This window comes from Camelus bactrianus, chromosome X (assembly GCF_048773025.1).
Source record: "Camelus bactrianus isolate YW-2024 breed Bactrian camel chromosome X, ASM4877302v1, whole genome shotgun sequence".
NCBI lineage: Eukaryota > Metazoa > Chordata > Mammalia > Artiodactyla > Camelidae > Camelus > Camelus bactrianus.
Window position 1 is genome coordinate 100399530 of NC_133575.1, and position 12278 is coordinate 100411807.

Here is a 12278-nt window from a genome sequence, read left to right on the forward strand (position 1 = left end):
GGGCTGCAGGGCCCTCAAGAGCAGAGTTTAAAGCCCACATTGCCTGCCAGATGCATCTGTATGTGAGGCGTGGCTTCTCTTTTCATTCCACAATGCTTATCAGAAGCATTTATCAAACCCTCCTTTTCTCCAGCTGCCTTTTTGTACTTCCTTAGCTCTGATTTTCAGTATTTATGAGAACTACTGTGTAGGACACAATGTCATGCTTCAAAAACCATTTATTTTTTGAGGAAGGCCAGCATGCTTATTGATGTCAGGTGTCGCAGCCTCAGCTTCTGTCTTGGTGAGGGGGTGAGGGTGAGGAAGATTTAGGAACATTGGCATTAGATCCTGAGAACATTTTGGATAGAGCAGACGATAACTTCCTCATCATTTCAGACCCCTGCTTGGAAGTGCTGGGCTTATCAGAGTCTGTGAACAAACCAAAAGAGAAATATGGTCATCTGTTGGGCTTTTCAACTGAGGCTATCAGGCTAGGGGATTGATAATTTAAGATTCAGAAAGAAGCATTTATATAATAGCTTTTGGTTTTTAAGGTGCCTTCACAAGGAGTCTTTATTATGCTCCTTCTGATACCCCTGGGAAGGAAGCAGGAGGAATTCAATGAGGTTAGACACCTCGTCTAAGGTCACATGAGTAGAAAGTGACCAGATTTGCACTGGGGTCCAGTCTTTCTGATATCCAGGCCAGCTCTGCACTCCCTGCACCCAGATGCTTCCTGAGCCAGCTCAGCAGTGCCTTGCTTCCCTCCTGCTGACAGACAGCTGTCCAAAAAGCCTGACGAGCTAAACACAAGGCAAGGTAACTTTCAACTCTCAACAGCATGGGTATGCATTTCAGATGTCCAGGCAAAAGCAGTAGTGCATTAAAAAAGGCTATCATTTCTCCCTGACTGGGTAAATTTTCAGTTGACTGACCTCAAGTGATCTGTTTGTGTGAGCTGAAAAGGACTTGTGTGGCCAATAAGAGTCTCTGTTTGGACTCAGTTTTCTGTACCACTTGTTTTGTGCAAAGGGCTCTTAAAACATATCATAGTTTATGTCAACAAAATGATGGTTGTATCTGTAAGGACAGAAATGAGCATTTATCTTTGTTGGTGATGCATTGTGACAGGATGTCATGAAAGGCACAGGGATATAAAGTAAAAGATGAAGTTCTCCTTATAACTCTTGCGGTTACCTAGTTTTTATCTTCTCTAGCAGTATAACCTTGGGAATCTCAATGATCTATGATTAAAACTCAGGTAGCAGATAGCAAATTTACCCACAAATAAGGGGAAAATAGTTTAGCTTTTCAGATTAATAATGCAGTACTGGAAATGTGCTGGTAGTTTAAACAAAATAAGAACAACCTAGAAATTAATAAAGAAAAAGTCAAAATCTGCAGAGGCAAAGATAAAGGCTTGAATGGAAAGATCTTGTCTGAAAAAAGCAAGACAAAGACTCAGTTACAGAACTGAGACATGTACTTACTGCAAGGCCATATTCTGAAAAATAAAGCTTTGGTTTTGCAATTTGCAGATCCTGTTAAAAAGGCAGATGCCCGACACGATCTGAGATTCTGACTGTGCGGGTCTGGGGAAGGGCCAGGATTATGCAAATAAGCTTCCTGGGTGATCATGGTTCAAGCAGTCTCTGAATGACACTTCGGGACACTGCCCCTGATTTGTAGTCACTAACAGAGTCTGCATAATCAAGATTGGCACTGTATAGATTAACAGCACACACAAAGCTCATCCCTAGGGGCACAATGAAGCCTTTAGCTAACAAGTTGTACTCCTTTCAAAGCAAAACTGCTGAAAAGAGAAATCAAGTAGTAGATGTGGCATTCACAGTGTACTGGAAGTAGGAGTTAGATATTATGTCAAAATGAAGCCAGGTTGGTGAAACCAGCTCTCCTTCCAGATACCCTGATGCTGCTTTGATCAGCTTATGGGCAGCACAGTGGGGTTCACATGGTTGGCACTGGTCACCCTGGAGAGAGAGATATGCCTGGGGCATTTGTGGCCAAGATGAATGGGCCACAATACATGCAGAGTGCTACAGAATAACACTTCACACCATGAACTGATTCGGATCCCCAATAAAATCACATTTGTAAAAAATACACTATAAATTGTAATGGGCGTGTGTTGGGCCATAAGTGCCCCTTTTCTTGTGGGTTTTCATAAACAGGCATCATTGTAATTCTAATAAATATCCTCTGTGGGGCTTTTTACTATTTTGAGCATCTCACCCCAAGGTGAGCTATTTGTGCATTTCTTCCTCCAGCAGCCCTTATTAGAGTTAAAATGTTATCTGAACTTATACCTGCTGCCCGAGTGAGTTCCTATAATGTGCAGAATGCAGGGTTGGGAGATGTCCCTGCCAAACTAAAGGCACAGAAGAATGTGATTTTACTATCTGACTGGACACATTAGTTGGCAACCTAGATGGTCTCTTTTTTCTACTTGCTACTGAACTCTGCAGGTTGTCCTTGGTCACTGCCCAATTCTGAGATGCAATTCTGAGATGTAGCCCTGACTGGCAGGAAGAAAGAATGTGGGATGAAAGCCACAAGACCTGTGAGGTTTGAGCCCTGGCTCAGCCACTTGCTGGCTGTGCAGCCTCACGCAGGTCATTTGCCTCCATTTTCTCCTCTGTAAGGCACTTCAAGACGCGCAGAGGGAGCACAGTATGATAAGCTATTTCGCTTTAGTGACTGTTGTCAATACAATGGAGATGATGCTCCACACGGTGGATGTGAGAAAAACACTTAGTAGAATGCCTGGTACCTGTCACCCCGTTGCTGTGAGGTTCAAGTCAGAGAACTGCATACTAATCTGCAAACTGTAATCTTTATACATAGTAAGTAATCTTATTTCAACCCCATATTGGTGGTGGGTGGGGTGCTGCAAGGCAGGAGCCACACACTGTAAGGGGGTGAATGATCAGAACTCCTATACACAAAATGACATAATTGGGAGCTTTATTATAAAATGATACATATGTTTTACCTGGAGTGCTGTCATTTGAAGCATATAGGCTGGCCAGGGAACTTTTGCGTTGGTAGAGAGTGACAAACTGCTGAGATAAAGGTGAAATATTAGCTTCACTTCTGCCTTCTGTTGGGCAGTGAACACTACAAACACCCAGAAACTCTCAAGGGATGGAGCACAACCACTGTGACATTGTACACAGTAATCTCAGTGCTCTGCAGTCTCAGAATTATTTTCTGGGACCTTGGCTGTTCCCAGGCATGACTTCTCATCATTCTTGCTAATTACGACACCCAGGATTGGCCCCAGACTTGGACAAGGGCTTCCCCTGTAGGATAATTTCAAGGGCTTAAGCGTCACAAAAAATGTCAGTCAATCTTCCCCCTCCCTCGTGGAGCTTGGAATAAACCAAACATATTAGATTCTTCTCTGAGCAAAGATAATGATAGCTGAGGTCTTAAGGGGAGAAGGAGGAAAGGGGAGGTCCATTTTAATAACCCGATCTCCTTTTAAATAATTCTTAACAGTTGTGAGGTCCAGAGCAAGACTAGGGTGGAGTGGGGTTGCTGGAGACCGGAGGTGGTGGGGCAGAGATAGTGGCTCACTTGCTGGCTGTGCTCTGTGGACCCTCATCACCTCCTGGAATGCAGGAGAAGCATGATCCCAAAGGGCACAAAATAGGCTGGTCGGGGGGTGGCTGGGCTGCAGGGTAGCCACTCCATGGTGGTGGCAGTTAACAAGGAAGTGGCAAATCAATGAAGTAAGGCCTGAATCCATGTGAGATGAGAGAAGCAAGTTTCATGTTGATGGGGTGGAGGGCAGAGCATTGTAAAAGTTCTGGATTCGAGGCAGTTTATGGATTAAGACATTGTAAAACAGGATACCTAAAGGGATAAACTGGGACGGGGACAATCTGAAGAACTGGTTTTCAATGCTGGCTGCACAACATAACCATCTGGGGAAATATTAAAAATAGGCATGCTTGGGCCCCACCCCAATAGAACAGGAATCCCTGAGGATGGGGCAAGCATTGGTCTCTTTTCTAAGTTGCCCAGTGCCTCTAAGGTGCAGCTGGGCTGAGAATTCCTTATCTAAAGGAAGGAGAAGGGGCAGATGCGACTAAATGGCCTCATAGGAGTACGTTAAGCCAATGGTCCACAACATGGGCTGTACGATACAATCACCTGGGCAGCTTTTAGAACTCCCAGGGCCCAGGCTGCAACACAGACCAACTGAATCAGAATCTCTGGGGGCCGAATCTGGGCATCAGTTGTATTTAAAGTTTGCCAGATGATTCCAATAGGCAGCCAGGGTTGAGAACCTCCGCTCTTTGTAGTGGTTCCCAAATAGGGCCACACACCAGATTCATGGCGAGAGGGGCTGGGGAACTCCTGACACAGAGACTAAATTTGGCTCCGATAGCTAAGGCTGTTCTTTCGACAAACGTGTGTTGGGCGTCTACTTAATTTCAGTCTTGTGTTAGGTGCTGGGCCTACATCTATGAACAATACAAAGCCCTTGGCATCATGGAGCTAATTTCAAGTGAATACATAGTCTACTGGACGGTGAGGGCAAGAATATCTGTCTGCTTTGTTTACTGCTAAATCTCCACCGCCTGGCACATAGGCACCTGATTAGTAATTGTTGAATGAATGAATGATTAAATGGTGACCTAAGTGCTATGAAGAAAAATAAAGTGGGATAAGGGGGTGTAGTGTGTGTGTGTGTGTGTGTGTGTGTGTGTGTGTGTGTTTACTCATGCTGGAGAGGGGTTAAAGTGAACCAAGAGGAAGCAAAGGTGATCCAAAATAGAGAGGAGGATCTTGGAGGATGTGAAGCCTCAGCCATCATTGAAGACTTCCTAAGAGGGCCTCAGGGGAAGGGAATTTCCTGGGATCACACTAAGGAGATGGCCAGATTTTTGCAAAGTGGCCTGCCTGTAAAGGGTACCTTGCAAAGTAGTTAGAATCAGCACGCATTTCCCTCAAGAAATGCCCCTTCCTCTTCAAACCATCTGTTCCCTCACTGCCCCCACCAGGCCCTTCACCTGGGTCTACCCGGTGGTGCACTGTGACTCACTCCTGTTCAGCTTTTCTCCAGAGGCTACAGGAACCGAGCTACTGAGTGCAACTGTCCTACGGGCTTAACTCTGTGTGCTTCCACAAGGACAGTGACTTAAATCAGGGGTTGGCCCCCGCTGGGAGAGATGTAGGTATGGGAAGGCGTGAACAGGGCAGTACTTCTTGACGCCCCTCAAAGCACACCACATAGGCCATCCCTTATTTCTATCAGGGTTCCAGTGGCTCGCGATGAGGGGCCAGTGAAAAATATTTACCTCAATACTGCTTAAATTATCCGGATCTGGACATTCAAAACTTTCTGTGATCAAAACACAATGTTGGAAAACAGTTATTTCTGAGACATGTACATATTTTGGCACAAAAATAATCTCAATGATTTCATCAGAGAATCACAGAAATTAGGGAAACAAAAAAGCTGAAAGAGATGAGAGCCACTAATTCTGGGCACAGGTCCTGGCTCTACTCAGAAACTGGACAAGATGGAGTGCGACACAGTGGAAGGACACTGGCTGGGACATCATCTCTAAAATAAGAAATTAGGCTGTGGTTGATTTCTAAGGAATACAACTCTCTGGTTTTAGATAGTTTAAAAAAAAAGTTAAATGAAGCAGCCAGCTAACGGAATGCTAGATAGGAAGGTGCTGGTCTCAGGAAAGAGTTACTTTCTGTGAAAATCAGGAGAGCGTGGAGGCACCCCCTGAGTTCCAGGAGACCTCCGAGACTGAATTTGGCCTAAGGGGGCAGAAGTGATACCAAGAAAGAAGTTTCAAAAATACCCACAGTTAGGGAGGCATCTGGTAGTAAAAAGAGCACTGGACTTGTTTGGAATCAGAAAAATTGAGTTTGAGCCTTAGTTTTCACTATTTAGAGAGCTCAGTGAACACTGGCAAGTTACTTTATAACTTCTGTTTCCTCATAGTACAATGGGGATATGACTAGTTTCTCACAAGAGGACCAAATGAAATCATGTGTATGCATTTGATATGCATTTTATACATATACAATCACAAAGGACCAAGATGAGATGACTCTCTAGATTATCCTTTGGGCCAAGAGTTCTAGAAAAAAAAAATACAGTAAAAGCTCACTTACCTTGAACATGGGGGAGATACCATTAGTTGAATTTTCTGATGAAACTAGTTAACTAGAATATCCCCTATATTTTATTATCAGTTGCTAGTTGTTCTGAAGTGTCTGAATATACTTTCCTCTCTTAGGAAGTCTTGCACACTGCACATATTTAAACTGATATTTTTTAATGGTAGTACTGGGGATTGAACCCAGGACCTCATGCATGCTAAGCATGCACTCTATAATTGAGCTATACCCACTCTCCACAAAAAACGGATTTTTTTTGATGATTGGGGCCATTTGGGTTTATTAGGGCCATCACTCTAAATATCCATTTTTAAGTGTCTAGGCTAAATGCATAGCAACACTTCTGGATACATCTAGGATGTTGTTTTGATGAAGAGGGCACAAAAATATTCCAGATATTTGGGAGTTCTAGCTAATCAGAATCAAGTTGAGATTATTGGCCACTCTGAAACGAAGAATTTATATCACCAGCCCTGACCTCCCCACTGAATTCTAGACTTAACTATTCAACTGCTTATATGATCTCTCCATTCAAATGTCTCAGTCTCACACAGTGCAAACAGAATTCCTGTCCTGACTCCCTTCCCTGCCTTTTTCTCTGAATTTTTCCTGTCTCAGCAAATGGGACCATAAGTCACTGGGTTGCTCAAGCCAAAATTGTGGGAATCATCTTTATTTGTCTATTTTTTCTCACATCCAACATCCAGTCCATCAGGAGGTCCTGCTGACTTTACCTTCAAGATATACTCTGAATCTGTTCACTTCTTACCATCTTCACTGCTGCCCTCCTAGTCCAAGCCACAATTATTCTTCGCTGGATTATTATGAAAACCTTCTAACAGGTCTCCCTGCTTTAATCCTATCTTTACTCAATTAATTCACCAAACAGTGCTTAGGAGAAAATTAAAGTAGGGAAGGAGGACAGGGAGTGCTGGGGTGGCATTGGGGGTCACATTTTTAAAGAGGGTGCTCAAGAAGGCTTGACTTAGAAGATGATATTTGAGCAACGACCTGAAGAAGGTGAGGAGAGAGCTATGCAGATACCTGGGAAAATGTTTGAGGCAGTGCACGAAGTACAAAAACCCCAAGATAGGAAAATACCTGGCATGTCTGAGCATTCATGTGGCTGGAGTGGAGTGATTAAGAGGGATCATAAGGAGAGGTGGGGAGAGAGGTCATGGGAAGGGAGAGCGGTATCCCGACCACGTAGAGCCTTGTAAGCCATTGTAAGGACCCTGGCTTTTACCCTGGGTGAGATGGAAGTACTCATTCCTACCTAGAACTATTGTGCTTGCTACCCACCCCCCATTAGAATGAGGGTGAGGACTCTGTCTCTCTTATTCACAGCTGTATCTTCAGAGTTTAGAACAGTGTCCAGCACAAAGAAAGTGCTCTGTGAATCTCTGGTGAATGTGAATGAATGAACAAATGAACTGGGCAGGTGCAATATTACCAAAGGATATAGGAACTAAGTGTGACTCAGTGCCATGAAGTTGAAGAAAACAATGGCAGTACATTCAGGTTTAGGAGACTTGGGATCTACATTCTGACTCAGTGTGTGACCTTGGATAAGTCACTCCCCTACCCAGAACCTCAGTATCTTCATCTCTAAAATGAGGTTATAATAGCTTTTTTCTATCTCTAACAGCCTATGATCCCATAATACAGGAAACACATCAGTGATATATCATCCTCTGACTGACCTATTTATGGAATTCTGGCAAACCTACCTCCAGTCTATGGTTCATCTTTTAATGAATATTATTTCCAGTCCCAAGTCAAGAGGCTAGCTTTCTTGAGTAACTTCTTGAGTGGGTGCAGGCTTGAAATAATCAAAGCCAACTCCAGCTCTGTGGTTTGAGTTCCAAGGCCATCTTTGCAATAAACGTGATACTCCTACCTCTAGGCCAGTACTGTGATTGTTAGAACCACACTGACCCTTTGAGGTTTAAAAGAATAGAGGACCAAAACTCAACTCATGTTTTAATGAGTCAGTTCTATCAGAGACAAAAAATAAAGTGGGGTCCACCCTAGCCAGGATTTAATATAAGCAAATAAATTTAGGTTTAATATTTAGCTTTAAAAGCTTTTAAATATATTTTACCAGGACTAAGCTAGTTATACAAAGCAGATACTCAAAGAGATGACTAATCCTAGTAGCATGGGCTCTAGTCCACATATAGATGTGATAAACCCTTAATTGATGGATATTACAGCAACACGGTACCTGTAAACTCATAATATCACACCATATACTACATATTAATGAAATCCTATTAGTGTTTCAGAAAAAGCAAACTTGTTGGCTCATGTTAACTAGTTAACTGACTCAATACTCCCCCAAAATAGATCAACCTACTGGTAAACTCAGTATTAACTTCAGGTTTGACAATAGGAAAATTCATCAATGCAATGAACAAAGTCTCTTTTTAAATACTATCTAATTTAAATTAAGAAAAAAATCAATCAAACCTTCTGTTATTTTGGCACTTGGATCTGAAGGACGCTCATCATCATTACTAAAAAAAGATAAAAGATGTTTCATTTTCTTTATATTTTATATAAAAGAATACTAGTTAAAGAACAATCTGTCAAAGTCATTACTCATATAGATGCAAACCTGAAATGGTTATCTCTGAGTTCTCAAATCAAATAAAAATGACTGCCACATTGAGTTTACTTAGTTTTATATGTTCCCCCTTCTCTCATGCAATGATACAAATAATTGAGATTTGCTTGCATTACTTATGATGTATGTTAAAACAATCATGAGAGGAGACAGGGCCAGGGGTGGGCCAGGAGTAAATGTCCTAAAATGGCATCAGGTCAAAAGGAAATCTTAATTTCATAGTGCCAGATGGAAAAGAATATAGTTACAACCAGGTGGATTTTTCTCCTTATACCCTGTTTCTCCCATGATACAATGTGCTACTGTTCCCAGTTTGTGAATACTCTTATAAACATAAGAACAGTTTTAGACACATTTTGGCTATTCTAGAAAAAGTGCTAATCAGACTTCAAGTCTGCATTGTACTTTGTCCCTCCCTGTCCTCTATAGATATTGTCCAGCCTTTCTCTTATGGTCTTCTCCAACTTGCATGGTCTTATTTAAATCTTATCCATCCTTTAAGGCCCAACTCAAATTCTACTGCTTTTGAGAATTCTTCCCTGAATGCTCCAACTTACACTAACCCCTCCATTCTGGGGAGTCTTCAGACAGTGCCACACTGTTGAGCATTGAGGCACATACTGGAACTAAGTGGGAACCCCTTTGGGCAGGCCATTAGTGTGGGCACTATTGACTCAGGGCTTGTCTCCCAGGTTTGAGAACCTAACACATTAAAGACTTAATCGAATTATGCTAACCAGATCACTATTCTAGAAAGCAGGTCCCAGGCGAAGGAAGTAGAAACCAGATAAACAGGAATGGGAGAGAAGATGGGAAGGGGAGGCCCAGGAAGTAACCACAGAGGGGAGCTAGGGAGGGAGTGAGGGGATGTTGAAGGGCTAAACACTGGCTTCCTCACAGGTTTACTTGAGGGGCCCATTCTTCCCATCAACATAATTTTCATTTCAGACTTCTATTTCCTTAGCTAACTAGTATTGCTTTAACTGACTGTACCTAGAAAATGAAGGCAGGTCCTCTTCATTGTATGAGGATGAACTCATAATTCTATGTATGAAGTAATGTGTAGGTTCAGAACTGGATTTCACTTCTATTCCCTGGAAAAGTACAAGTCATATAATATACAAAGTAGAGTTTGCAATAAGTCAAGTAAAATACACTATAGCATTTCCTTAGTCATCTTTACAGCCAGTATTTCTGACCAGGCACACTTTGGTCATGTAACTTCATATGGCTTCCCTGTAAATAAATAGATCCCAATAAATAGATCAGAGTTTGCAATTTTGGGGGCAGGGCCAACCCAAGAGGTCAGTGAGGCCCAGACCATCACTAGAAGGATACAGAACCAGGGACAAGAGCTGTGTATCAAGGTGATAGTAGAGTTTTTGGACTGACTACAGGAGGAATATTCAACATATTTTGACTAACTTGCTATGTTTCAACAAGCTAGATAAATAATTTTTAAGAAAATAGTTGGTTAAGTAACATGTCTAAAGGTCACACAGCTACTAAGTGGCAAAGCCAGAATTCAAACCCAGGTAGGCTGAATTTGCATGAATCTTTTTACTCCCCTCCAGCCCATCTTCTGGTCCTGCCCACTGGCATGGGGTTTGTGTGCACAAGACTTCCAATGAGTATTTACAGGTCAGAGTACAAAAAAGAATGCAATCTATCATTTAAAATAATTAGCTTGCATTTCTCCTAACTGGTTTCCATTTTCCCTTTTTCTTGTCCTTCTAATTAGCCTAGGACTCTTCCCATGATCTGTTTTTGTTCAATTGAGGTTCCTGGCTTCATCTGTTAATCATTTCCCTTTTGTTGCAAATATTGTCAGACTTGCAAATACTGGGAGAGACTGCTTAGATCCAGTTTATGCCCTTTTCTTCCTACCCAATGTATATTACTTGGACTAAGTTTGTGAAACTCTCAACCCTTTCTATAGAAACCCAGTCACTGATAGTTATATTTCTCACTTACACTCAGTTGTGTCTTTTTCTCCCAAGAGGAAGAGTTTCTGTCAGTTGAGAATTCTGAGGTAGTTACATCAACTTTAGAAACAGTTCTTATTTGTGTCTGCTCAGATTCTGTGCGTTGTGTTGGTGATGCTTCAATAATTGCAGTTACACTGGATTTGGGGTGACAACATTTTCCCAGTGACAAAATTTTTTTCAGATTGCTCTTGCTCATCAGTGACTTGGGGAGAGCCTCTTCTTTTACTTGATCTTCAAGTGGGGCTTCTGGAAATTCTTTTACAACCTCGTGTAAAACAACTTCATCTTCATCAGAAGTTAAGCTCTCTTCTGAAACTTCTTGATTAATATCATGAGTTACCAACCGAATGATAAGATCTTTTTTGCTTTGGACGTCTTTTAAAAGCTCCACTTTGCTGATGTCAGGCTTTGTTAAATTTTCAAATGAATTTCTACTAGCAGTCTGGAATTAAAGAGACAATGAATATTAAAAACAATCGCCTCAGTCATTTCTTCTGTGGTTGTATTGTAATAGGCAATTTTCATATGGTTTCTAGTTTCAATTTAGTAAAATTATTTATCTTCTAATATAGAAGTATAAGTGCTTTTTCTTATATATTAGTGATATATTTAAAAGAAATAAATGAAAATCACAAGCAATATTTGCTCACTTCTATTATTTTTTTTCATTCAAGAATATCACTCCAGTCCAAAGAAGAGACCCTAACTAGGGTTCTTTCTTTTGCTTCAAATTTTACTTTTTACTTGCCAAGAAATGCAAAATGTGAAAATACTTTAATTACATTGTTTTCATCATTTACCTTGAAAGTTTTGTAACAGATTTAGATATGATAAGATGTTTTTCAAAACTTCTTAGTAGGGAACTAATAGAGCAGTCAAATACAGATATTTTCATGAAAAAAGACAAGTTATTGGCTGAACTGGATTTTTAAAAAATGAATAATAGCCAATATTTTGAAGGCCTTTGAGTATTCACTCCTCACCCCTCCGCACCCTAATCCTTTGAACGTATTTTCAAAAGGAAGCTTTAAAGGGTAAATCTTCATTTCTCCTCACCTCCCTAGTCAAGTGTCATTTTCCACTTTCCAATGTTAAAGACAGATTAAGGAAGTGACAGTTATAATTAAACAAATGACTTTTCCCATTTATGTAGCCTTAGATGGTGCCACAGAACTTCTAAATTAATTTGAGTTATAAATATTAAATCTCTTTGTCACACTGCAAACCAGATTTTCAGATAAATGCTGCCTTAAAGGAATATCTTTTAGGCAAAAGAAAATTAAAGAACTCTGCAAGAAATGGAAAATAATCAATTTTGATTATCTGTGGTGGCAGGAAAGTAGTTCAAAAATCAAAACTCATTCTATGTGGCTTTGGAATGTGACACTGCATGAGCCTTTAACAGGCATGTGTCTAGTGTGCTGGGAAGTTTTGGTGCTTCAACATAGCAAATGAGCCCTGGTTGTGGAATTCTGACTGAGGAATAGCCTGGGAATTGTCTAGAT

At 41.2% G+C, this 12278-nt stretch overlaps 1 protein-coding gene across 1 annotated transcript in view; it reads right to left on the reverse strand.

Moving 5' to 3' along the window:
- Positions 1-200: 200 nt before the first annotated feature.
- LOC105079685 (fibrous sheath-interacting protein 2) overlaps positions 201-12278 on the reverse strand; it is a 66830-nt gene continuing 54752 nt past the window's right edge. Inside the window, exons 17-22 of the mRNA XM_045505466.2 lie at positions 10760-11215; positions 9779-9879; positions 8629-8675; positions 5313-5356; positions 2996-3065; positions 201-411 (exon numbers count right to left, since the gene is read on the reverse strand). Coding sequence (XP_045361422.1) covers positions 269-411; positions 2996-3065; positions 5313-5356; positions 8629-8675; positions 9779-9879; positions 10760-11215 — 861 coding nt within the window. The 3' untranslated portion in view covers positions 201-268. The remainder of the gene's footprint in view (positions 412-2995; positions 3066-5312; positions 5357-8628; positions 8676-9778; positions 9880-10759; positions 11216-12278) is intronic.